The sequence below is a fragment of the Parus major genome, chromosome 1, assembly GCF_001522545.3.
Source record: "Parus major isolate Abel chromosome 1, Parus_major1.1, whole genome shotgun sequence".
Taxonomy (NCBI): Eukaryota; Metazoa; Chordata; class Aves; order Passeriformes; family Paridae; genus Parus; species Parus major.
This window is the reverse complement of record NC_031768.1, coordinates 92926967-92952777: the sequence shown is the minus strand read 5'-3', so window position 1 is coordinate 92952777 and position 25811 is coordinate 92926967. Positions and strand designations below refer to the sequence as shown.

Below are 25811 nucleotides of genomic sequence, written 5' to 3'. Positions count from 1 at the left end.
GTATTTAAAGTGTGGTCAGGCAATAGAGAGGGGACACTGAGTAAGGGTAAGAAAGTCACTGTTTCTGGACAAGGGTAGGTAAAAGGACAGACTATTCTTATTTGGAACACCCTTGAACACTTTCACACTTCTAACATCTTAACACTTTGATTATTTGGAACACCCTTAAAAATATAAAAATCAGCCATTAAAAAAAAGCTGTTTTACAAAAACATAATAAAATGGTAGTTACTTTCTTAACAGAATCCAGGATGTCAGTTACTGAGACACCATTAGGGTTCAGGTTTACTTAAAAACAAAACAAACAAAAAAACCAGAATGACTTGACCTCTTTCCTCCTTCAAGTCCAGGGTCAGACACCTATTGTTGCAAAAATAGAATCAATATCTGTGTTCTCAGCAAGGTCTTTCCACACAGGGCCAGGGCTTCCTTCCAGCAGCAGCTGCTTAGAGGTCCCTGTTGTGCTTAGTCTGACAGGTCCTGTATCAATGCTGGAATGTTCTTCCTGATTCAGAGACCCATCCTGGTAAGCTGGGAGGATGAGTGATGCACTGTTCTCACAGACCCTGAAACACTCAGGAGGCTTTTGCCCACCAGTCTTTAGAGCTGTCTTCAAGAGTGCAGATGATCTGATCCTCCTTCGGCAGAGCTGTGCCCTGAGGTGCTGCCTTGGCCAGCGCGTGTGTTGTGACCCGTACAGGAGATATTTACGGACAGACGTTTTGACACAGTGCAGCTTCTTCTTCAGGCTTAAGGGGAGCAAAGTGCACAAAACAGAACTTTATCAGCTACTAAAGAGTTACTTCATTTGGAGTTTGGAGAGATTTTGTTATTACCCGTCTCCTACAATTTTCCTTGTAATACCAAGGAAACAGAACAGCACCTTGTACAATAGTAGCCAAGACAGTCTGAATGAAGACAACCCTTGCCTCATACAGTTGTTACCATAAAACATGCAGATGATTTAAGCTGCATCTTCATCTTCCCTCCCAAGTATTGTACATTTTTTAGCCTTTTAAGTTATTTTTAAATCACAAGTCACTGAAGCTAAACAGAACGCTCATGGTCAGAGCACAGAGTAACCTGAACTAGTGATCCTGACTTTTAAAAGCATGGCATAGACCACTTTATTTCACTATACTATAGCATAATACATAATACTGAAATATAAAGTGTTAGACTCAGAAATCCCACACTCATGCAAAACTACCTGCATCCTTGAGCCTCCACATGGTGCAGCCGGTTGCTTTTCAACAACTTGTTACGCAGAAAATAAGCTTCTGATTTGAATTTGTTGTTTTTGCACCAGAGAATAGCTTTTCTGAGTGCTTCTGACAACTCCCCAAATGATGCAGCTGTTTGAATCATCTGTACAAGAGATCCAGTGTGCTGTGATTTTGCTATCCGAGATGAAAGTGGTGATGACTTTGCTTTAAAAAGTGTTGATGCAATGCTTAGAGCCTGAAACAAACAGGAACAGAAATAGTGTTTTAAAAAGGTGACTTGTCTGATCCTTTCTGCTGGAAGGGAGCAAGACACAGGGATTTTTGTGAGAATATCCCTCATTTTCTAAGGAGAAAAGGGAAGAGCAGTCTTGTTTAGTGGAATACAAAAAGAAGAGGCAGGTGTTTACGATTTGTATTCCTGTCTACTACTGATTTGCTCTCTGGTCCTTTCACTTGAAAAACCAACAAATGCCCAAATTTCTAAGCAGAAATAAGTAGTGACTGATTTTCTGTGCAAAGCTTCCACACTAACCTGAGTTGTTAGACAAGCAAAAATAAGGTAAGAGGACATTTTCAATCACGGATATTGTGTTTCAAGTGTTAGAATCTTTAAAATACAAACCACCAACCCAGCATGTAAAACAATACCATACAAACCTCTTGTGCTGGATGTCTGGCTGGCCTAAGCAAACTCTTCACATCAAACCCTGGGTGCTTCCCTACAGAGAGAGAGGAGAGTTCCCATTACAACACTAAGATATTTCTGTGCACAGAGATGCCATAGAGCTCTCAGCAGGCTCACATCTGTACTCAACATTTCCAGGCAAACTCAAGGGGACTACACTCATTGTGCACTGCAGCTGACAGGGAATGAAGAGCATATAGAGCTTTACAGATGTCTGCAAAGGAGAATCTAATGGGTAAAAGCTTCACATAAACATGTGGATGGCTAGAGTAACTGGCCATAGCCCTGACTGCACAGGAAGATTTGAGCACAATTCAGAACCAGCAAGAACAGGACACTTGCATCCTGTACCTACAGCCTTACCTACTCTTGTATGGACTGCAGACACTGCCCATAACTTCTTAGCTATGCAAAAGCAGGATAGTACAAATAACTATTTTCAGGATCTGTGTACTGCATTCATTACCTGCTTCTCTCCAGACTCTGTTTAAAAGAAACCCCCCCAAAAATCATGATACTGACATTATCCACAGCTTTACAAAGGCAAGGGCACACGCAGCATTCACTTCTTCCAAGGACAGGGAGTTTGTACTAGAACCACACTGTGGGTAGAAGTGCTTGGCCCTGTTGGATAGAAGTTGCAGTCAATCTCTGAGATGTCAGAAACCATTACATTGGCACAAGGCTTTACCTCTCCTGGCTGTGGGCGCCACCACTCTCTCTCCAATGTCCACAGCACATGGGGTGTTACAGTGTTTCATGGCACTTATACAGGTCTCAGATTTTCTCTTTTTCCCAACCTTTGATACTGCCTCTGGCATTGCTGGGCAGAGCTTCTTCATCCAGCTGGTAGATTTTTTTGTTGTAAACATTTTAGCCTGTTGGTTCTTTGCCTCAGAAGATATGTTAACTCCAAGGAAGTCACAGATATCAGAAGGGAAGGTAAACCCCTTGATATAAGGGGTCTGTTGGGTCTCAGATACCAGATGAAGCATTGTCGACAAAGCATCGTACAAGGATGCGAGGGTCTGCAATACACACCTGTACTGAATCCTGAAAACAGAGGACAAAAAGGAATGGAGTCTCCTCTAGCAAAACATGATGCTCACAGAACTACTTTCAGCTCAGCTGCCCTTATCCTGTTTCCCCTCAGTACAAATTCACTTTTTTTAACTCCATCACCCTGCTTTTCTTAAGTGTGAGCTTTAAGGAACTGTTCCAGATCAAAATGCAGGAGTGACTTAACTAGTAAATTCCTGATCAGGAGCCCCTGTGCTTCTGTAGAGTTTTGCTGAGTGTCACACTTGGGACCTATCAGGTTCTTGGGTCACATCCAAGGAGCCGTGAGATCTTCCCACAAAATCACCCTGCACCAACTCAGGCCTGATACCACACAATTGCCTGCTCTAAGTTTTCTGGAGACACAGGATTTCTTGTGCCAAAGAAAGGTGTTCTAACAATGTTTTTACTCCTTCAGCTATAGACAGCAGTTATTCTCCCAGACCAGAACACCCATTTTCCATGGAAAACTCAGCAGTGTAATAGAACATGTTTATCCAGACCTTTCCATTTCAGCATGAAATTTCAACTATTTATGAGGCAGGACTTACTCCTCGCTGCAGGAAGTACCAGGTGTTTGTGGCAGGCTGACACTAACACTGTGGTTTCATTAGAGCTACATACAGTTTGCTAAGATCCAGGAACAAAGCTGTCCATAAGAGCGTGTAAGAAGTCTCTCTTGTACAACTCTGCAGGTGCTAGAATCAGGTCCAAAGGCATGGAGGGACCCTCCCTTCTCCATCTCCCAGCTGAATGAAACTCCCTTAGCAGCAAGGCCTAATTACAAGCCCTTCTCCCTGACAGGCACATCAAACAGACAGACACAAACAAGACAGACTTTTGAACACACAAACCAGAGCCGGCTCAGTAGCCCCGAAGCCACAGTATTCAGGAGTATGAATTCCTCTGAGCAGAGGTGTTTAATGGACAAGCTGAAGATTACAGCAGTTAAGGTTAAAAAAATAAACAGCATGTAATGAGACTTGCTGAACACACCAACTAGAGGCAATTCACAAGGCGATATCCTGGAATAATCTGGGAGATGAGTATCCAAACTCTGGATTGCTCAAGGCCAGAACAGCTGCCAGCCAAACAGCCTGAGGTTCCTACATAATAACTGGAAAAGGCCTTGGCTATCAAAGAAGCTTCCAGTTGCACGTATGAATTGCACAGTTCAGTTCATCAGCAGTACAGGGCCACCACGAGACCTGGTTTTGGTCTCATGAGGTGCTACTGATGAACTTTAAGAATGTTTTTGTGGTGAAAAAAGGATACAGAAAAGCTTTACAGCAACAATCCAGTAGACGTAGTATGAGCTTGCAGCCTCCCAACACCTTCAAAGCCACTGTTTCCAGCACAGGTTGGCTGGGAACCAAGCACTCTGCATGGGCTTCAGATGCATTTTTCCTGTGTTGATAAAGGGATGAAGAGTTGGTTATGATCTAGCATCCTCTTCCTTTACCTCTGCAGATTCGGTTAATGGATAGTACAAGATATGGCATCATGACACTTACTTGGGAATCAGTCCTACCAGAGTTTCCAGGCAGCCCACCAAATTCATTTTCCATAGGCGCTTCAAACATTGCTCTACCTAGGAGAAAAGAAAACTTCTTTGAGTGGTATTTTGAAAGACTCAGTCCCCTGGTCTAAGAACTGTCACTAGATTAAATGACACCTTCTCCTTATCAGTTTAACAGTCCACACTGCAGGTTTGTGTGATGGGACATTCGGGGACATTTCTGTATCTGCACTATGATGAAAAACATCCCTTCATCACTCTACTGTACTCCACTTAATACAGAATTAAGTGAAGAACTGGAGTTGGCCATGTTTAATTGGTGCTGCACGATTTCCCTGCTGTATACAAGGGCCTTTATTACTGGATGTCAAGAAGGAAAACACATAAACAAATCTAGAAGGTAAGCACCATTCCTGCTCCATTTCAAAACAGTTATTTGAAGATGCTGACAACCCCTTTCCAGGAAAACTGGCAAGGTGTTCACTTTTCTTCTTAGAACAGAAAGCATCAAATAAGTAGGACAGAATTATTATTATTCTTCCCTCCCATTATTACATTTAGTTGAGAATTATGTCCGTGTATTATTCATATATTCAAAGGTATGGAACGGTACCTACTTCAGGTCTCAGTATGAGTATCAGAGACCAGGGCTGGAAAATGGAAATTGCACTTGCTGCACAGAGCTAAGAAACCCACTAGGCTCAACTCTGAGAAAACAAAAACACACCTGTTCCCAAATTTTTTTTGCACGATGCTCTGGGCGCAAACTGCAACTCCAAAGGCTTTTGGGGGAGCGGTGACTGGGGGCCAGGAGTACCCAGGTGCTGGGTCCCCGGCGCCCAGGTGGGGTTGGTGCTCACCTGCTGCAGGGCCAGGTATGGCCGGTGCCGGAGCAGCCTGCTGTGGTACGCGTAGAGCACGGAGCGCAGGACGCGTCCCTCGGCGGCCAGGCCCGGCCCCGACAGCCGCTTCCCAGCGATATCGCAGCGCCGCCGCAGCGCCGTCAGCAACCTCACTGCGGGCGAGACCAGGGACCGCCTGAGCGCCGGGCACCAGCACCGGGCACCGCCTGAGCGCCGGGCACCGCCTGAGCACCGGGCACCGCCTGAGCACCGGGCACCGCCTGAGCACCGGGCAGCGCCGGGCAGCGCCGGGCACCGCCGCAGCGCCGGGCATCAGCACCGGGCACCGCCTGAGCATCGGGCATCAGCACCGGGCACCGCCTGAGCGCCCGCCGCCGCTCCGGCCGCTCCTCCGGCTCCCACCGACAGACCACACACCGCAAACACCCGGGAGCGGCTTCAAACACCCCCCACCCCCCCTCGGCACCGCGCCGGGACCTGCGGGGTGCTGGGCCGCCAGCGGCACCGTGGCGCTGTTGGCGGGCCAGGGCACGTCCAGCCGGTTCCAGGGCTCGTCCCGCCCGGGCCATGCCGCCCTGGGCGCCGCCATCTTCCCGCTGCGCACGGCGAGCCCCGGCGTGGGCGGCACCATCCGGGAGGGGAGAGTCGCGGACCAGACCAAGTCACCCCGAGGGGGTGCGTCGTGGCTCGGGGCTGACGCACTGTGTTCCCAAATGCCATAAGCAGGAAGGGAAATCACTGTAAATAAATGTAAATGTAAATAAATGTTATTCACACTTTCTAAACCTGGCGATTCCCCATTGTGTGCCTCGGGAGGCCCTTGGGAGGCAGCGCAGCAGCAGCCGAGCTGCTCCGTGAGGCGGTGCCGGGGTGCTCCGGGGGTGACCCCAGTCCCCAGCCCCGCAGCTGTGCCTTCCCGTGTCACACACAACCCTCAAAGGGCTGGAAAAGCTGCGGGATTGGCTTCAAACCAGAAGCAATTCACATCCGGACTAGAGGATATAATCTTAAGATGCACCAGGGAAGGTTCAGGTTGGACATTATGAAGCATTTCTTCACAGAAGGGGTGCTCAGACATTGGAACGGACTGTCCAGGGAGGTGATGGAGTCACCGTCCTTGAGGGTGTTTAAGGAAAGAGCGGACGTGGCACTCGGTGCCAGGTGTAGCTGACGCTGGTGTTCGGGCACAGGTTGGACTCAATGATCTCAGAGGTCTTTTCCCACCAAATTGATCCTGTGGTTCTGGGATATCGGCGTTCTAAGCAAGAAAGGACCCACGCCCAGGCACCCGCCTGGCTATCCCCATCGCTCCATGTCACAGCCCCTGCTGTTGGAATTTGTTATGGCAGGGAGCCGCTGCAGGTGCCCCATGGAGTTGATTGCTGTAATTTATTAGTGTTATTGGAATAGTTTCCTATCAAAATTATTTTGGTTGCATTCTGAGTTCTCTTCCCTCAAGAACAAGACATTTCCTGCCTCTTTCCCTCCCTGCCTGAAGCTAAATGTACTCTTCCCCTAGTTGCAAACATTGGTGCAATTAATAGATTTGTTAGAAACAAGGGAGTTAAATTAAGCACAATTTTGTACACTCTTACCTTCTCTTGATTCCATTTTGTTGTACACTTACTCTATGCTTTTAAGAAATCTCATACAAATACAGATACAGTCATGTCCCTTTAAAAAGAGCCAAAATTTGCATTAATGGTTGCACCTGTAGGGAAGAGAGATAAGAGCAAACCCAGAGGTAGAACTGATAAAAAGCTGCTGTGAGCACTTGCCCAGCCTGGATAAAGGGAGTTTCAAGCTCCCTAGGCTAAGAGTGGAGTTTATAGGTGAAGGGAAAAATGGAACCTCCAGGGTGTGAGCAGAGGATAACAAAGGTCTCTCTAGCTGACCTTCTGAGGTGTTTTGAACATCCTGTAAGCGAGGAGCAAGCCTGGGCTATCTGCTTTCAGTGTTGCAGAAAAATAGAGCAGGTGGCTCAGGGGCTGTGCACAACTCTCCATTCTGTGTTCATAAAAGGTTCTGGAAGCATCTTTATCCATGCTGATGGTACTGCTTCCTTCAAGGTCTACCACAAGTCTGGTAAGAGCATAGGTATCTGCAGATGCTAAGAGTTGTTTCCATAACAGGCTGAAATGTGAGGACAGAGAAGGGGAAATTTATTTTCCTCTGTTTTTTTGGGGGTTTTTTGTTTTGTTTTGTTTTTCCTTTTTCCCCTCTCTTTCCTATGTATGTTGTCCTGAAGCTCTTCTGCCTGTATTTCATTTCAGAGGACTGTAGATGAGTGGTAATACAGATGTATGACCTACTAATTGCTCTAGTAGTGCTATACGGAGTCATTTGGTTCTAGGGAATAGCTGTGATGAAAGCCTTCTACATTTATGTTATTTGAAATAAATAGTCTGAGGCTTTGTTATGTATGCTGCTCTGTTCATCTTCCAGTGTAAGGTTCCTTTGTTATGGTAATTGTCACAGCAGATTTATGATTGATACTTTCCCCTTTTTTGGTCACTATGTGTAACCACCAAGTGGTAGTAACTCTGTATTACACAGGGCTGGGTTGGGCTGAAGCAGAGGTTAGTGCTAGGCTAATTATTCAGAGACTAGAGTGGGTAGTAAAGAAGATTCTGTGCCTTCCCTGGAGGTTGGATATCAATTAGCAAACAACAAAATGCAGCAGCAGTTACTTTGGGCTAAAGCTCACAATAACATGAGTCTCCTATGTTGTTTTCCAGGACTGCCCAAATACAGGCCCACCTACTTTCCCCAGGTGGGACTGACTTTTGTCAGAGGAGTTAGTTACCTTATTAAAAACAATGCTTCCTGTTCCTCTGTCTTGAAAAGGGTTCTGGAAGCTGTTTATCAATGCCCATACAGCTGTCTTTTTCCCTGACCCTCGTTTTTTCCCCTTTCAGATGTTGGCAGCATTCAGCAATCAGAGGACAAGGTAAGTCTGTGTCTTTTCCTTCATTGTGTGTGCAGATATAATCCTGTTGTAGTAGAAGGCCTGCTCAGGAGATGCAGATGTCTTGGGAAACTATCAAGGTGCTTGAATTTTCTGTGCCCTGTGAGAATGACTCCCCTGCAACCTGGAAAAGGAAACAAAATGCTTGACTGAGCTTAAGTAAGTCAGTGGGACTGGGAAACAATGTGCACAGATGTTGTCTTTTTGCCCTAATAACAGATATCTTAGGGATTCCAGTTAAGGCCATTTAAAAACTTTAAATCAGCTTAAAGTGGGGGTATTTCCCATCCTGAGAGATGTGCTCAGTCTTCAGTAGCAGAGGAGGTAATGGCTGGAAAGTAAGCTGTGATGTTCTCCATAATGCTTTGTGCTGCACTGCTTCCTTGGTCTCTGTCTGCAGCTGTTGGAGTACTTGGGAGTGGTGATCTATGAAGCCCTGGACTGGGGAATTGACAGCCAAGTGGAGCGAGAACTGAGCGAGCCTTTGGAGAAACTGCTGTGCCTCATGTTGAAACTGAATGACGAGGCAACAGAACCACCAGTCACCCTGCAGGATGTTATCAAGGTTTCTTTCTTTCCCCTTAGTAAACATTGCAGCTTTAGAGGAGTTGATGGAACAGTACTGTTGACCAAGAGGCAAGACCATTTCGGGGAAAAAGCTGGGTGTGCTGTTGGAGGACAGAGAGGGAACATTGGCTTTCCCATTAGAGGGAAAAGGCAGAATCATTTGAGATGTTTGTAAGTGCCCATGGAAAATAATTAAGAAGGAAGACTGAGCATGGCTCTCCCACAGCTGTGTCTACAAATTCCTTCTGTACACAGTCTCCAAAATCAATACCTACAACAGTATGGATACTGAAAAAAAAAAAATTTTCCATAGTATTTGGCTTCTGCAAAGTCTGGGATTTGAATGTCTCAAACAGATATTTTTCTCTCAGCCATAATATAGAGGTATGAGAAACTTCCCATCCCTTTGGATGGGACCCCTTGATCAGAGCAAGTGATTCCATTTGCTGTGGATTGTTGTTCTTTGAACTGGAGGCTTCCCTTTTCAGGTGCTTGCTTCAAAGTACGCCTTAGTGAAAACAAGATACACAAATTACACAGCTACTTCCATTATTGTACATAAAATATTGAACATCTTCCTTTTTGTTCCTCTGTATCTGCAATAGAAAAAAAAATATATAAAGGGGCAGTGAAGAAGATGATTTTTGACCATGGATTGGGGAAACAGAATCTTGCTTTATTCCATCCCACCATGTTTGTTTTTGTTTTTTTTTAATTTCATCTTTTTTTAATCACTGCACTTCTTTCAGGCCTGTGAGGAGCACTTGTCCAGGCCTTCTGAGGCTACCAGCCATTATGAAATGACCTGTAGGAGTCTGTTTACTGAATATGTAGAACTTCAAAAGCTTGTGACCATCATCCAGACCTCCAAAGAGGTATGTTTAGATTACCTATCAGCTGCTATTCCCTCTACCTTCACTCACCAAGTTCTAAAGTAACATTCTCATTGCACTAGAAATGGAGCACCTGGATTAAGTTCTGTTTTCACAATGTGAATAGCTGCTGTCTCTGGACCATTTTTAGTTATTGTAGCATTTGAAAGTTTAGGTGTTTGGAGCTTCTAGGCTTTTCAGATAAACATTAGTAATTTATGCTGGATAGATAGGAGATCACTGAAGAGTGTAAAGTGATGACCTCATGTGCTTGCTTTTCTCAGAGACTGAGAAAAATGGATGTGGAAGATTGGTTGGAAAATCCCATTCAAAAGAAGAAAACCCGTGGTGTAAGAGATTTATTTTCTTCATTATGGGGGACTGTTTTGGTTTTTTTGGTCAGGGTTAGCTTTCTGAGGCTTTGCATTGATTCTTCTATGAAAAATAGAGCTTGTACAAAAATTAAACTTCTTAGGCTGTTAAACTCCTAAACTTCAGGAGCCTGAGTAGTTAAAGACTTGTTTGCAAAACAAGCTGGGGAGTGAACTTGAAGTTAAACTATTTCATATGTCAACCTCACGTGGACTTCTGTTCTACCCAAAGATTGTCTTTGTGGGCCAACTTAAACCACTTCTAAAAATGAAGTTGGAGGCAGTCTTTGGAATGAATGGCCACAAGTAGTTACGCAGGCTGTTTCTTCCCACACATGAGCCCCAAATTCCAGCTCTTGGCAGGAACTGACACCTGCCAAAAGCAATCTTTTCTTTTCTCATAGCTGGAATGAAAGCTCCCAGAAAACTCTTCTGTTGTTGGTAATCCTGGGGTGGACTAGTTCACCTTTATTATGTGGTGTCTCTGTTGGTCAGGACTGGCAGGGACTGAAGGTCAGTAGCACTGTCCATCTTTGTGAGTGAAGGAGGGTGAGATTTCACACCTACCTTCTGTGCACTGCCTTTCTTGTCTTTGCCTTCTGTGCTTCATAGATGTTGCACTGTGTTTGGGTCAGGGAAGGCAACTTACTGTGCTTTTTTTCAAGGCCCTACACAGTCAGGGCTCAATCAGAAACAAATAGCTCTTCAGGCTGGAGCTCTGCCCAGCATAAACAAACGCTCTGTAGTCTGGAGTCTGTGGAGACAAACAGCAAGCCCCAAGAGACTTGTGGACTTGCTCCCTTTGTCTAAATAGCACTTGCTTTGAAGCGTGCTCAAACTATTTGTATGAAAATGCTTGTGAAATGTGTGTTTGGGCATATTCTCAATTTTGTGATCTATTAAAATAAACTGGCAAGCTATCTCAAACCACAAACTCATCAACTGCTATAGCTCTTTTCTGCAGGGAATACATGAATAAATACATGGGCTTTGCTGTGTGGCCTGAAGGCCAGTGTATTTGGCCTCTGCTCCTTCAGGAGGCATGAATTCCAAAAGCTGGATGTCTGTTGCGAATCCTCTGCCTCTGGTTTCCAAGTCCCTAAGCACCAGTTGATTGCACTGCTCTGACAATCTCTTGAGTTTAAAATAACCAGGATGCCAGTTTCTCTAGGATCCCACAGGTTAGAGCTGATGTCTCCATGGAGTGTGGTCCATGGAGCTAATGTGCTCCATGTACCACACTTTTTCATGCAAAACAGAACTTCTGAAATGCAGACCACAGCCTGTGGTCAGATCACAGATAGTGTGAAGTGCTGTACAATTTCAGCAGAGCTTATCTGTACATGTCCCAAGTTGATCTCCACGTTGAAATCTAAGCAGTGAGACCTATAAGAAACACAGCTGTCTTAGTGCTCACCTGTTGAACTCAAGGTAATGGGTTTAGAGTGTTGTAGCATTTTACGTTGTACTGCATAGGTTGTGGAAAATTTAGGTGGCTTTTGACAACACATGGGATGGCAAAAATAGAATAATTGCAGTGATCCAATCAGTAAGGAAATAAAAGCATGAGTGATAATGGAACATCTGAAAAATGGCCAGCTGAAGGCAATTCTTGTCCCCAAACTTATGTGGCAATATTACAGTACAGACATCTCCCTTCAGGTCATGTCTCTCCATCAGGTTCCGTCACCATGTGAAACACAACTCTCTGAAGTGCAAATGTCTCAGTATAAGCTGTTTCAAAAGTCTCTAGTACTGATGAGTTTGCCCAGAGATTTCTGTGTGTTCTCCCACACAGTATTAAATGTAGTCTAGGAGATATGGCAAGTGTTTGGTCATTCTTTGAGAGTTCTAGTTTTCTGGAGTTGAGGTATGACTACCAAATCCAGGCTAAAACAATCCAGCAAAAATATCTGTCTTCTTGAAGGCAGCCATCAGTCAGAGCTTGCATAAGACTCTTCTGGTATTATACCAAGATATCTGAAGGGATAAGTAGAGAGAAGATGCTTCATGCTGTAAGTAGAAAAGAGAGAGAAGCCTAAGTCAGATACTTTGTTCTGAGGCAGTTTTCTAAAATGTTTTGCTTCCCTTTCACTGTTTATAATACAATGACTTGTTCTTGCTCAATTTGCCACTGGGATCCAGATAAGCTGTTGATTTAGCACTTCCATTACAATGTTGTCTAAACATGCTATTGAGTTGATTACTTTTTTCCCCGTCTTTAACTTGTGTTGGGTTATACTGCATGCCTGAACATCCTCAGATACTAGTACTAGTATCTAGAAACAGGATGAGCAGATGTCAGGGTTTTTAGCTTGTCTCTAGGCTGAGATGGCTAACCTATGCTGCTGTTAAGATCCCCTGTCTACTTGTCTTCCTCTTTTGTTTCTGGACACCTCAGCCCCTGGTTTTCTGAAAATTTGGAGGATTTTAATGGTGAGATTTGGGATTTCATTCCCAGTGTTTCCTACGATCCAGTAATATGAAAGCACTCTGGCACCTGGAGCACTTGCAGAAAGAGAATAGGTCTATTTATTTACCTGGTAGCAAAAGCTTTATTTTGCTGAAGTACATCCATAAAGTTAATGACAAATTTTGGGAATGAACCTGGTGAGCCAGCTATGAGTTTCCTTGTTGTAAATTAACTTCTGCAAAGAAAAGTAATTCTCTGCTTAGGTACTGCACTCTGATCTGGAAGAGAGTAGAAGGGCATGTTAAGGACACAGTTCTGTGTTTCTGAATGACTTCAGCTGCTAAGTGTGCCCTGTCACATGGAGGGAGGAGGGGATGCTGCTCCATGAGTTCTATCCAGCTACTGACTTGGCCCTTGCTGGTTTTTCCAAGGCATCCCTGTGGCCCAGTGTCATCTGTGAGCTGCAGACTGGTGTGAGGCTGCGCAAGGCCGCCGAGCGACCACAGCGTTGTGTGTCTCCAAAAGAACGTATTCGCTCTCCCTATGAGATGCTTTTGGATGACATTCAGCAGAAGAGGTACACTCTGCGCAAGGTGAGTGACTGGAGTCAACAGACAACTTTGGAAACATCCACTCTGCTTTGTTTCTGAGCAGTATGTGTTGAGACCTCTTCTCCAAAGGCATTTTTTCAAAGGTACATTGAAGTCCAGAAGTCTGGCGTTCTCAGCTGCAGCTCAGTGTTAGATTACCCTGTTTGTTCACCCAAATACTTAGTTTGTAGTAATTTTTTAAGTCAGGAGTAGCCACAGTTTTGTGAATCAGCATAGTAAACCTCTTCTCCCTCCAGGGTCAACCACTGACTTCCCTGCAGCAGTTATTCTGCTCTGTGCACAACAGTTTCATGGAACACACTCTTGTTTCCTTGTGCTTTCCACCTTGGACACTTGTGGCCTTCCTTCAGCTGTGCCTGGCATCTTCTTGCTTTCCCTTCCCAGATGCTGTGGTGTGTATGCAAGTGCAGAGGCACTTTTGAGACGGTTCTCTGCTCTCTGCCTCAGGCAGAGGCCTTTGGGCAGTGCACTCAGCTACTGCAGGAATTTAGTCAGGGTAAAAAATGTTGAGCCCCTCACAGGGAGGGTCAGAGACTTCCACCTTCACCACTTGGTTGGTGAAGATGACCAGATACAAAAACGTCTGGGGTGTCTCTAAAGGCTTGTGATGCTCTTTGCTTGCTGCAGCTTGAACTGGGAATGATGAGCAGATCTAAAACATTGGCACAAGGCCTTGTGGCATTGGCGTGCTTTGCAAAAGACGCCTTGGCAGAAGATGAGACACAACTCCTCTTGTAATAAAGAGCGGTGTTACAAAAAGTGAAAATTTTGCATACTGCACTAGACATCAGCCTTTTTTCCTCTTTGTTGGTGCTGCTAGAGTTCAGCAGATTTGAAAGCTTCAGCTAAACCATGCACCTCTACAAAATCCCAGCTCTTGCTTGGCTTGACTGTGGCTCCAGCCTCCAGGTAATGCTATGTCATGTGTTTGGAGATGTTATCTTGATGGTTATGTAAATTAATAGTATTGGTAAGGAGACAGTGCATCATAACTAGTTTTTACATGCAATGCACTGTGTGTCAATGCACTGTGCAGTACAGAACTGTAGCACAAGGTGGCAGGATGATCTGGGTCTTGATTTTTATTTATTTTTTTTTTTTTAATCTTTCCCTTTTTCCTTTTTGGTAACTTTTTCTTTGGTCCGCGAGAAGCACAAACATGTTTGAAAAGTAGTAGTCAGAAATGCTGAAAGAAAGCAGAGTGCTACTGCTCAGGTCTTTGTGAGGGCTCTTAAACTAGGATTTCCCCATCTGCAAAGCTGTTTTAAAGCTTCTCTAGCAAACAGTGGTCTAATTTGCAAATGAATGAAAGCACAGCTACTGTGGGGAGCTGTAGTGTTGTTCTACCTGCACTCCCACGTGTTCTGAAGTTGTATACACAAGTGAAAGGAAATGGCATAGCCTCGAAATGCGAGTAAGTGAACAAGGCAGCTAAAGGCGTGCATGTGCAATTGACTTTTTTGTCAGTTCTTCCCTACGCAGCAAGCTCAGAGCTTGGTGCTTCACATGAATATCTCTGCAATTCTATCTTGCTATTGTTCCTAGTTTATGTCGGGCTGTAAGCCAGTCTCTGGGACTCTGGCTTACACATACAGCTGCCTGCTGCTAAAGTTCTTGTTACAGTCTTGTTAACCCATTCAATTGCTCTTCTCCCTGGAGCCGAGCTCTTACTGATGAATATGATGTGACCATGGTGCTTGTTGGGATCACTCCTGACACTGAGTACAGCGTTTTCTCGCTGCTTCTCAGAGCAGTTCATGAGCTGTTGGGGCTAGAAGGCTTTGTGCTCCTTGTGCAAGCCTCTAAGGGCTGTGCAGTACTTCTGATTGCCTCTGGTTTGCCACGGGCAAATCTTTCCCTACCAAAACCCCATATAAGGAAATGTCATTATTCTGCACTTCCCAACTCCTTGTTTTGTTTTGGGGGCAGGGGGGGTGTTTGTTTCTGGGGTTTTTTTTGAGGTGTGGTTTTGTTTGTTCTTTTGTTTCATTTATTAATGCTTTCCCCACCTCCCCTGTTCCCAAATCCTGACTTGTATCCTCCACTGTGCCACTGATGGCAAAGTGTACAAGGAGCAGAGTAAGAGCTATTTCTTAAGCATCATTTCTGCTCTTTCAGGTGACTGTCAAACAAAAGCACAGGGCCTCCACAGTAGATGTAGCTGCTCTCAAGCCTCATCTAAAGCCGGTAGGTGACCTGGTGCTGCATCTGATGATAGCAAAACAAGGTAATTCTGGAGGTAATAAGACACTTTGAAGGAATATAAAGCTAATACCTTAGCTACTGGTTTGTATTTGGGAGGGGGTTATATTAACCATACCTAACTTTTGAATAGACCCTCCTGCCAAACATGGTATTAGAAAAATGGGAGTTGACATCTTTGTAGAAGAAAGATGATCTTCCTACTTCCTCCACTGCTTCTTTAATTTGCAACATTTTATGGTCTTGAAAGAGCTCCTGGAGTTCTTGATTTCAAATTTGAGAGTTGCTAAAGTATTATACTAAGCATAGTGCTGAAGCCTGTCTCATGTGCAGGGCCCAGTGCCTTCTTGGGTGACAAGCACCTGTAAAACAGTGCCATTGCTGATGCAGTTTTCCTGTCACCACTGGTCTCCTTGCTCTGTCCAATGGCTCTTTGTGGTGCTATGCTTTGCCTGCAGATGTTGAAGGTGAAGCTGAAACAGCATGGGCCACTGGAGCCCAGGTGGCACGAACAGCTCATGGCAGAAATAAAACAACCACCAAAGCTTCGGGCAGCAGCACAGGAAAAGAGGAGCAGGCCCAAAGGTATCTGCTAGAGAGTGACCTAGCAAGCTAGCAACTGAAGTCAGCATTAGCTAAAAATAATAGATGTCCTTGGAAATGAAAGCCCATTTACCTTTTCAATAACATTTGTAATGTAAAGGGTGGGGAGGAATACAAATTTTGTGTGATAGAGGTGGTATGGCATAAGAATAGTTATTTCTAAAAAATCTGTTTGTGGCTTATTAAGACTCAATGATATTTCAACTTGCCCTTCTTTTTATGGATGTTCAAATTTGTCTGTCCACTAAGTGAAATTACAGGATTTTGACCATCACTTAAGATTAAAAGATTATGTAACTACTGGGACAAAGCCAGGCTAAATCTCAAATTCCAATGTGTGGGTATCAAATTTGTAGTTTTCTTGTCCCAGCTCTATTTCATTTAGTCTGTGAGTATGTGGTTTTTTGTTCTCTCTCTCTCCTGCAGAAATGCTTGAGGCATCAAATACTGCCTTGAACTCTCCAAACAACAATTTCTTACATCTCCAAGATGCCAGTACTGAGTTTAAAATTACCAACACTAAAACACAGCAGCTGGGAGCAGGAGCTCAGGTGAGGAGCTTTAGGTGAAAGGACTATGGAGAGGCATGCATACTTCAGGAATTAGAGCTGCAAAGCATATACATGGCCTGGAAGGGAACAAATTTTGGTGTAGGAAGTCTTGTCTGAAAAGTGAACAAATGTGGTACTAGTGGGTTCACTGAAGTCCTTTCCTCTACAGAAGCTCATTTCATGTATTGATGTATTTTGATTTCATGTGGTATATGAGCTCATGGAAGGAAAACTTAATGATGTATTTTGAGGAAGGAACTTGATGGGTGAATTCCCATTTGTCTGTCTGTGGAGTTATTTTGGGAGCACTGTTCTTCAGTAAGCCACAATACAGTCTTTGGGTTCTTTAACTCCTGGCTCTGTCATGAAAAGCTTGACTGCTTGGTTCTGGGATTCAGTCTGAGCATATTCTGAAATTCTGTGGAACAGAACTTAAGCCCTAACACATCATGTCTAGCACAGATGCTCTGGCATACAAACAGGAATCTGTTTTCTGTAAATATTTCTGTGTGAAATGCAGTTGCCTAACTGAGGAAGACAAATATGAATTATAAAAGCAGAAAATCTTAGCTATATTTGCCTCAGTCTGAGCTACTTGTAGGAATGTTCAGCATTTGAGAGCCCTGTGGTTGATGTATTACTGCTAAACTAGAAGGACCTTTATATGAATACTAGTATAATCAAATTTGTTTTCTGATTTCCTATCAAAGGTAGAAACAATACTGTTGAGATAAAGCATTGGGTTTGAGTTGAGGTAATGAGTTGGGTTAGTCACAGTCTCTTGAACTGCTCTGCAGTGTTGCTACATGCGAGCTGGAGCCAAGAAAATGGTTCCAATGCATTCCATGGGTTGTGTGGGGAGGATTTACCAAGATTGGTTCCTGAACAGATGAAACTTTAGTACTAGTATTTATTGTTGGACTTGGGCAAGAGAGAGAACAGGTGAATTGGAAACTTCACTAACTTGGCTGGAATTTCCTGGCTGTGGAGTGCAGGGGGAATTACATTTATATTCCAAGAAGAAATAGAAAGTTTCTAAGTGTGCTCCATTGATTTTTCTCTCTGCTCCTCTTCTAGCTGAGCCTTGAACATTTCTGATCAGTCATGGGTGTCCTGGGTTTTGTTAGGCAGCAGTACTTCTAATGAAGTGGCCTTGGTGTCTCTTACATGCAGATTATGAACATCCTGTCCTCTGGTCTACAGGAAACCATTCCAAAGCTGCCTGCCAGCACCTGCCTTCCTTCTACCAGGCTATCAGGAGTATCCTGCATCAGCACAGGTCAGTGCACTTCTGGCTGCACATCTAAACCAGGTGACAAAGTACAGCCAGTGGCCTGGTAGGTTCCCAAACCCTTGTGCTGGGCTCAGTGTACAGTTCTTTAATCACCTGAAGATACTTTGCAGGAGAAGTTCCAATGCTAAATCAAGAGTCTGAGGAGGTGCCCTTAGAAAATCATTTCTCTGCAGTTGACTGAAGCTTGTACAGCTCCTGCAGCTTCAAAACAATGATTGAATGTTCCCAAAGGCCTGACTGGAATTTGCAGTAAAAGCTAAATGAGTGGTTTGAATATTCAAGTGGAAAGTGCAGCATTTCATTTTATTAAACTAAATGGTGCTAATGAAGCCTCATCAGTGCCTACTGACAAGCATAATTTCTGTAACCTCTGTGTTTTCTGTGATCTGAGCAGATGGGTTGGAGGGGGAGAGATGTAAGCCTTGCTACCTTCAGAAGGCAGTGTAGTGCTCTTGAGTGTCCAGCTTTCAGGGTGAATGCTCAGAACCTGACAGTGGATTTTCTGCAACCTAAAACTCTCTCCTCCTATCCAGGTCTCACTGCAAATTGCATGTCTCCTCCCATGAGTGCACCCACACCAGGAGACATTAAGCCTAAATGTTTCCTGAGCACTGGCCAACAGCAGCTGCCTCCTTACAGAGGAAGGTCCAGATCTTTAGAGAGAGGCCTTCAGAGCAAGCAGCTTGTAAGTCCAACATGTCAGCAAGCAACCTTGGTCTGATATATCTGGTAATGACTTGTGCCTTGATCCTCATGAAAGCAGTAGGCATGCTCTGTGGTTTTTGTCTTGGGACATAAGGTATACCCATCTGAAGCTGGTATATTATTCTCTCCTTGGAGACATCTTAAGAGAAGACTGGATGCTGTAATGTCCTTGTGGCTTTCCCCTTTGAATGATATGAAATAAAGTTATTTCTCATACTAGAAGAGAAAAATACCATGACATGACTTGAAAGTGTCCATCAAGGCTTCCTCAAGCAGACTGTAATTGAGAGTGGGAATATCCTGCTTTCTTCATGTCCCTTCCTTCTCTCTAGATTCTGATGTGCTCACAAGTATCTTTTAAGCTGCAGTAAAGGGCAATAAGTAGCTAACAAAATGTGGATAGCACAGCATTTTCAGTGACTTTTAAACATATAATATATATAGAACTGAAGTTATCAGGCTCTGAATTATGGTTGTGGGAGAAATAATGGGGTCTCTGTGCTTCTGTGCAACCCTCTGAATTATAGCCTCACCTTCTTCTGCCCTGTCAAGGTGTATTGTGCCCATGTCTCTCTTTCCTTCTGCATCCCTCCTTGCCCCACCTTGGCAAGTCTCTGACTGACCTCTTTGATGCATCTTTGATCAGCAGTGTGGTGGGGGATGCAGGTGTGTTGGGGATTAAAGCACAGCTGTCTCTCCTGGCTGACCATGAGACCACAGCTTCCATTTGTATGGGGCCAGCAGGTCTGGGGGAAAGAGAAAGGCAAGAGAGTGTTGTGCTGTAGAAAGGGATTTTGTATCCAGGAGAGGCCAGGGTGGCATCTATTCTGTGGCCTGCTCCAAAGGATAAAATGTCTCCAAGTAATCTTGAAAACTGTAGCAACCACTCACCTGCCTGTAGTAGTTTCTCTGCTAGTATTGTCAAAGAGTCACCTGATAACTCCCCATCACAAGCAAAATGGGGTTTTGGAGAAAAATGCTCCTGATCCTTTGGGACCCAGTTTTGAGATGACCTCCCCAAATAGCTCCTTTCTTCATCTTTATCTGATGTTTAACTTCTGTCCTTCAATAGGACTGTCCCATTCCTACCAAGTGGCCATCGCCAACCATTGCTGAGCTGATTGGAACCAGATATGCAATGATGGTGCTGGAAGGGCAAGGCCTATTCCAAGGAGGTAGTCATGGTGTCTTTCCAAGAGCAAAGGTATGTTTCTCCTCCTTGTCTTCATGCTGCCCTTGCCTTTTCAAAAGCTGGTTGGTTTCATGGCCCTCAGTGCTGAACTTCAGAGGCACCCTCTGCCTCAACTTATCCTATTCATAACAGCTGATCTGAGTTTGGCCCTAGGCTGGAAAATTTTTTTAGTATTTGTGTGGTGATGGCTTCTAATCTAGTTTAAGCTGTGTAAATTGCCTAGAAGGTAGCTCAGCCTTTGCTTGTTGCTTCTTGTCTGATTTCCGTGCAAGGGGAGCTGACTGTCATGACCACTGGTCAGCTCTGAAATCCCAAAGTAAATAAAAAGGATTTGGTACTCCTAAACAGTGAAACAAAGGTGCTTGACTCAGGCTCCCACATCCGAGTTGTGATGTCCCACCTTGCCAAGTGGACATGAAGGTGGGGGAGATGGGAGGACAGGGAAGGAACTGTATAGCTCAGGGCTGTTGGTCGTGTTTCTCGACTTCTGGTTTATCTCCAAGTCTCTTTTAGAGGGGGTGTGGCAACCACCCCTCCAGAGCAGATGTCCTGAGTACAGGCCCTTTGCAACACAGATGTGAGGAAGTCTGTGCTTCTTGGCTTTTGGGTCATTTTTTTTGCCCTCATTTATTTAGCAGTATGGACAGAGTCAAAGGTTCTACTAGCAGAGCCATGCTACTTCCACAAGCTATCTGATGCTCCTGAGACTGAATCCTTGTTTTCTTCTCACCTTACTGACCCTGCTTTAACTTGCCTGTTCTATGACTATTCTAAAATGGCTTTCTTACCCACTGCTGTTTTTTTAGCTTTCTCAAGTTCTGCTTCTCAAGATAATATCACTTCTGACTGCCAGCTGTGTATGAATGTGCTCTTTTTTTATAAAGTTCAAGCGACTCATCAGCTTCCGTATGACTCATTTTTTGCTTCAGGATTGAATTCAAATTTGCCCTGATTTAATCTCTTTGGGATTGCTGCAGTCTACCTCAAAGAATGTCTCTCTTCTTCCCTCTCTCTTAACTAGCTACTGTTACACTCTTGCACAATACAGCTATTGTTTGTTCAAGAGCCTTTTTTTAAACTCCTGTTGTCTGGCAGCTGCCCCAAACCTCTGCATTATAAAAACAGTGGCCTACAAGTAAGAATATTTTTGCCTTTTTAGCTTTTAATTCCTGTGTCTTTGCTATTCTTTATTGGACCTCTGTTGTTGTATATGAATCTAAAGCCTTTAGAAGGTTTGTTTACGTGCTTGCTTTTTGGTAGGCAGTGGGTACTCTTGGTACAAAGATGTTTCCCATTTGCATTCACAAATATCTTTCCTTTCCACAGATCTGTTTCAGCTGCCATAAGCAGATGTTTCTTAAGTGGCCTTACAACTGTTACCTCTGCAGCAGGTGAGCTGGTACAAAAGGACTGAATGAGGAGGGAGAAAAGAATGAAAGAACAGTGCTGGGAATTCTCCAGTATTCATCACTTGTATTACTGGATAGGAACAGGTTGCTGAGCCCTTCAGCTTTGCCTTGCTGCACAAGCTGGGCTGAAGTGTCTACAGCTGGGGAGGATGTGGAAAATCTTGTCTCTGAAGTAGTATCTCAGTTTTAACTCTTAATATTAAGTCACCAATAGCCAAATTTCCTGTGCTAGTATTAAATTAGTTTCTCTGAGATCACACTCTGCATTTTGCTCTAATGGTGTACTCTAGCTTCAGCCAAGGGCTTGAACAGGTTCTGGGAGAGTGTCTACACCAGAATCTTCTGTTGAGGAGTGAAAAAGAACTCCAGTCCTTGTGACTGGGAAAGGAGTCGAGCCTACTTGTATCCACTTATTTGTCAGAGGCTTTCTGTTCATGGGAGAGTGAGAGAGGAACTTCAGGCTCATTAAGGCTCACTTTACATCTATTTGAAGCAGTTGTGAAGCACTGAATTGATTATAAGCAGCAAGTAAACAACCACTGGAAATTGAGCAACTGTCTGGTGGTAGTGCTGGGTGAAGTGTAATGAGCATTTGCAGATAAAGCCTTGAAGCTATGGATGTTGACACATTTCAAATTGTTTAAACTGCCAGAAATAGGAAGGCTGGCAAACTGAATAGTGGAGTTCTCAGCTTGCTCACTTTGCCATCAAGTGATTCTGCCACAATTATGAATTCAGACTTACTTGGGAATGCCCCCTGTAGCTGCAATCTTGGTATCTACTGAGCTTTAATCAAATGATAATGCTGGAGAGTTTTTTTTCTTTCAGGGTTGTCTGCTGTGACTGCTGCGTTAAGGCAAGTCTAGTCTTTACAACAGCATATGGGATTTTTACATTTTCTGCTTTCCCTCCTCCTCACTTAGTCATAAGAAGCTTTCCCTCATCCCACTGATACCTCAAAACTACCCTCTAGCTTGTTTGTAAGAAAATAGAAGAGGGAATAGTGTGAGGTGTAAAAGTAGCCATGGTGACACGGATCTCTTGTCATAGTCAACTAAAACAGCTCTGGTTCTTCTTTCTTTCATCCTGTGTAAAGTGGTTGGGATTACACTGGGCTCTATTTATACAAGGGTCAGAAAGTTCACTGCATTAATGTCTACCTTTTAAGTGCACTAATAAATCAATTGCATGGCATGCAAAGTGTCCTGCTAAGAAGGAAGATATGTTTCCCTGAGAACTCAGGTGACTTGTGTTGTGATTCTAGATGTCCATGCCGTTCAGAATGTGTTTGCATCTCCCACTTCAATTCCTAAAATTTTTGAGACTATCCAGAGAGGAGGATCCAGCTATTCAAGAGCAGAAGAGTTCTGAGTTGCTACGTGAAATACAGCACCGACAGTATTTTGGGTAAGCTGGGAGAGGGTTGTTCTTTTTTTACCTTGAAAGATGTCACCAGTTACTTACACAAAGCTACAAAATGCAGACAGTAGTATAATATTGGGCTGGTCAGCTGAATGTTCTGTCAAATGGCTGGTTTTTAGCCACTGGTCTAACTAGCCCACAGTTCTCTGGAAATAGTGTGGATTTTAGGTGACCCAAAGGGAGGAAGTGTAGATGCTCTGAAATACATTTTCTGTTTTAACAGTTAGGTTTGTGACATGGATTTAGAAGTGTCCATATTAGCCCAGATATAGAAGGTTCCTTGCAATAGTTTCATAGTATGACAATTTCCAGACCCCATCACATTCTATCCCCCATAGCTGGAGGTCTGTCACTGCAACTGAGGAGTAGCCCCTTTCTACCTAGACATGAAATATCCTAATTGTGGCTCAGGTTTAACTGACTGAACAGTGAAGCCACAAATGATTTCTTGGTCCCTCTACAACATACAGACACTTTCCTTTTTGTCCCCTGAAAATGAATTATTCCAAAAAGAGATTTTGACAGATCTGGGTGAAAAAGACAACGTGCATATAAGTGCAATATTACAGGACTGACAACATACATTATCTCTTCTTTATGTTTTCTTTTTTTTTTCCCAAAGCAGTTAAATTTTCTACTGGGCAAACTGGTACCTTTTCTTTCTTCCCATGAAACCATTCTTTAATGTAGCCAGAATAAAGACACAGTAGTTTCTGGTTCTAAGGCTGGTACTTCAGTTGCCAAAAATTAGGAGTAGTGTTCATTACTGAAGTTAACTGCATGGGGCAGGCAATGGTTTGGTCTGTGTTGTAATGCAAGTGCTGCAGAAGAGGCCTGAGTGACTATATTACTGTCATAATGCAGGATGGCAAAAAAAGTCCTACTGCGTGAGGATGCAGCCATAACCTTGGACCAGACACAGATATCCATTAGCCCTTTGGCTGATAGACTGTCAGTAGAGAGAAGGTATCAGTAAATGAAGCTGTTCTGGTGCTTTTTAGCCTTCCTAAGTGGTGCTGATGGCTCTTTTGAACCTCTGCATTTGGCTAAATCACTTAGCAGCCTGGGAGAAGATGGAAGAGTACCATGCCCTCTAACAGAAACATGGGTCAGCTTTCCTGCTTTTGTTTTTCTCTCTGCCCCTCCAGTGTACCCGTTGTTTTGGAGCCCCATGGCCTAGCACAGCCCCAGTGCTGTTACACAGCAACCATGGCAGACTGGCAGACTGCAGACATCTGTACATGGTGTGAGCAATACCTGTTGAATGTGGCTTCCAGTCAACAGCACAGCATCCCTCTCAGGAGAATTTCCTGGGCTTGAGCCAAACTGGAATGATTCTACTATACATTTCTCCTGTCACTTGTTATGTACCTGAAATAAATGAAACAGTTTTATGCACCTACTGACATAAAGGCCTGAATGGAAGACCTCCCTGCTGGTTAGTCTAAGCAGGAAGCACAGTTAGCATTTCTGTATTGTGAAGTATTCTAAGGCTTTGTGGGTTTTAGAACTGTTTTAATTCTTTTTACGTGTCTTGGGGAAAATAAATGTTGAAGCACTATCAGGCCTCTAGCATTTCTTTCTTTGCACCTGCAGCTGTCATTGTTCTGTGGCACTTTTTGCATTCATTGCTGAGCAGACTTCATCCAATGTACTGAGCACAGGGAAACTTTTAACCAAAAACCCCCATTTGCAAGAGGCTTGGAAAGTGGAGCTCTCAGTTATGTGATCACATCACCCTGCATTTTGCAAACACTCCTTCCTGACTACTCATAGCACTTAAAGCTCACAGCTTTGATGCATGTACAACTGCAGTGATAGCTGCTCTGTCTGCTCTTTTTGCCTGCATTAGGAAGCAGATTTGATTTAGAGAGCTTGTTTTGATTTTTTTTCTGTGCACTATCATGCTTTGGTACCAGAGTGTTCTCAAAGAAGTACCTCTCAATGCTGTCATCACCTGAAGGGCAGAGAGTTGTTCTTGAGAGATTCTTGCTCATTGTCTTGGCCTTAAGCCTTTGCCCTGCAATAAACTGGACTATTTCAATCTTCCATAGGGGTTTTTTTGTGTATTTAAAACAAAAAATGAGATAGTGGATAGTACATTTTTTTTTTTTGTCCCCAGGACTTGCCTGTATGGAAGCGATGTAGGGCCTGATGGAGTTTGCCTTGGTAAGTTTTGCGGGGCCTGGATAGACAATGTTGAATGGACTTGTAGCTGGAATGAGTCATGCTGAAGAAAATAATGACTGGGAAGGGCCGGTTCTAGATAGAGAAGGGAAGAAAGACATGTTTAAGCTGAGCCCAGGGTCTGCATCCAAACTGCCAGAAGGGTCAATACCTCCAGCTGACTTGCACTGGCCTGACTCTGCTTCCTCCCAGCTGCCTGTCTGCAAGCTGATGCCTACTTTCAGGTTTGGGCAAGCTCTGCAAGTAAATGAATGTGGGGAAGCTGTAGCCTGAGCTTCCTTTTGGAGCACGTTCAAGTGTTCCTCGTCCTTCAGTCAATTAGGAGGGGTGCAGCCTGCCTGCCCAGGTCCCCTCCTGTGTGTGCCAATCGCTGGTGCTGCTGGAAGGCACATCCTTATCAGGCAGGTGGGCTCCTTGCAGGCTGCAGGGAATGGCAGCCAAGCCACAGGTGCGCTTGCTGGCAGGATGGGTACAGTGTAGGGCCAGGGGCATGAGGCGCTCTGGGACACTTGCTGAGTGAGATAGTTTAGATGGAGCCAGAAATGAGCTGAGATCAGCCTGCTTTGAGTAATGTGTAAGGTTAAAATGCTGCTCAGAGCCCGGGTGCGGCAGCAGGGAGAGGTGGCTGTATGACATTGAGACAGACTTGAGTTCATCTGTGGACCAAAGGTAGTTCTTGCTTCTGTCTCTTGCACATCTCTTGTGGGGTCACATGGGCTTGTTTCACTGCCTTTCCCTACTTTGTGACCGTGACAGGGGTGATGAAATGCCCTCACTTGCAGAACGGACAGGCAAAGTGGAGTTTGTGCTAAGGGGCAGCCTTCCCTGATCTAGAATGCTGGTGGGATAGCTGCTGGTCCCAGCGTTCCTCTCAACGCCAGCGGTTGCAGTGGCCACGGGCCAGTGGCGGTGAAACCCCTGTCGTGTCCCCTGTGCCTGAGGGACATCTGCGCCTTCCTCATCCCGGCTGAGCCGGGACACCTCCTGTCCGCCAGGGGCCAGCCGCGGGCCGCGCCGCCCAGAGCCGCGGGCCGCGCCGCCCAGAGCGAGCCGCGGCGGCAAAATGGGCCTCTCTCAAAAATAACTGAGACT

The 25811-nt window shown here is 44.5% G+C and overlaps 2 protein-coding genes across 5 annotated transcripts; one reads left to right on the top strand and one right to left on the bottom strand.

Moving 5' to 3' along the window:
* Nucleotides 1-41: 41 nt before the first annotated feature.
* NEPRO (nucleolus and neural progenitor protein) lies at nt 42-8260 on the bottom strand. Its single transcript, XM_015637479.3, has 11 exons — nt 8159-8260; nt 6948-7026; nt 5830-6090; nt 5350-5504; nt 4485-4561; nt 4246-4377; nt 3825-3902; nt 2603-2964; nt 1884-1945; nt 1211-1461; nt 42-749 (listed from the first exon to the last, which is right to left on the bottom strand). Exons 2-11 carry the CDS (start codon nt 6961-6963, stop codon nt 353-355), a joined length of 1791 nt encoding a protein of 596 aa, XP_015492965.1. The 5' UTR covers nt 6964-7026; nt 8159-8260; the 3' UTR covers nt 42-352.
* Nucleotides 6102-24093, top strand: LOC107208716 (protein spire homolog 1-like). Of its 4 annotated transcripts, none has more exons than XM_015637420.3 (16): nt 6102-6384; nt 8271-8302; nt 8721-8885; nt 9637-9762; nt 10044-10109; nt 12975-13136; nt 15273-15341; nt 15815-15941; nt 16386-16510; nt 17714-17789; nt 18338-18489; nt 19582-19713; nt 21028-21092; nt 21939-21966; nt 22375-22517; nt 23681-24093. In XM_015637420.3, the coding sequence occupies exons 1-16, from the start codon at nt 6117-6119 to the stop codon at nt 23850-23852; spliced, it is 1908 nt and encodes a 635-aa protein (XP_015492906.1). In that variant the 5' UTR covers nt 6102-6116; the 3' UTR covers nt 23853-24093. The 4 variants fall into 4 exon arrangements, with proteins under 4 accessions (XP_015492906.1, XP_015492890.1, XP_015492917.1 ...); XM_015637404.3 differs by having other exon boundaries at nt 17684-17789; XM_015637431.3 differs by lacking the exon at nt 6102-6384 and adding an exon at nt 7123-7437.
* The last annotated feature ends 1718 nt before the right edge of the window (nt 24094-25811 follow it).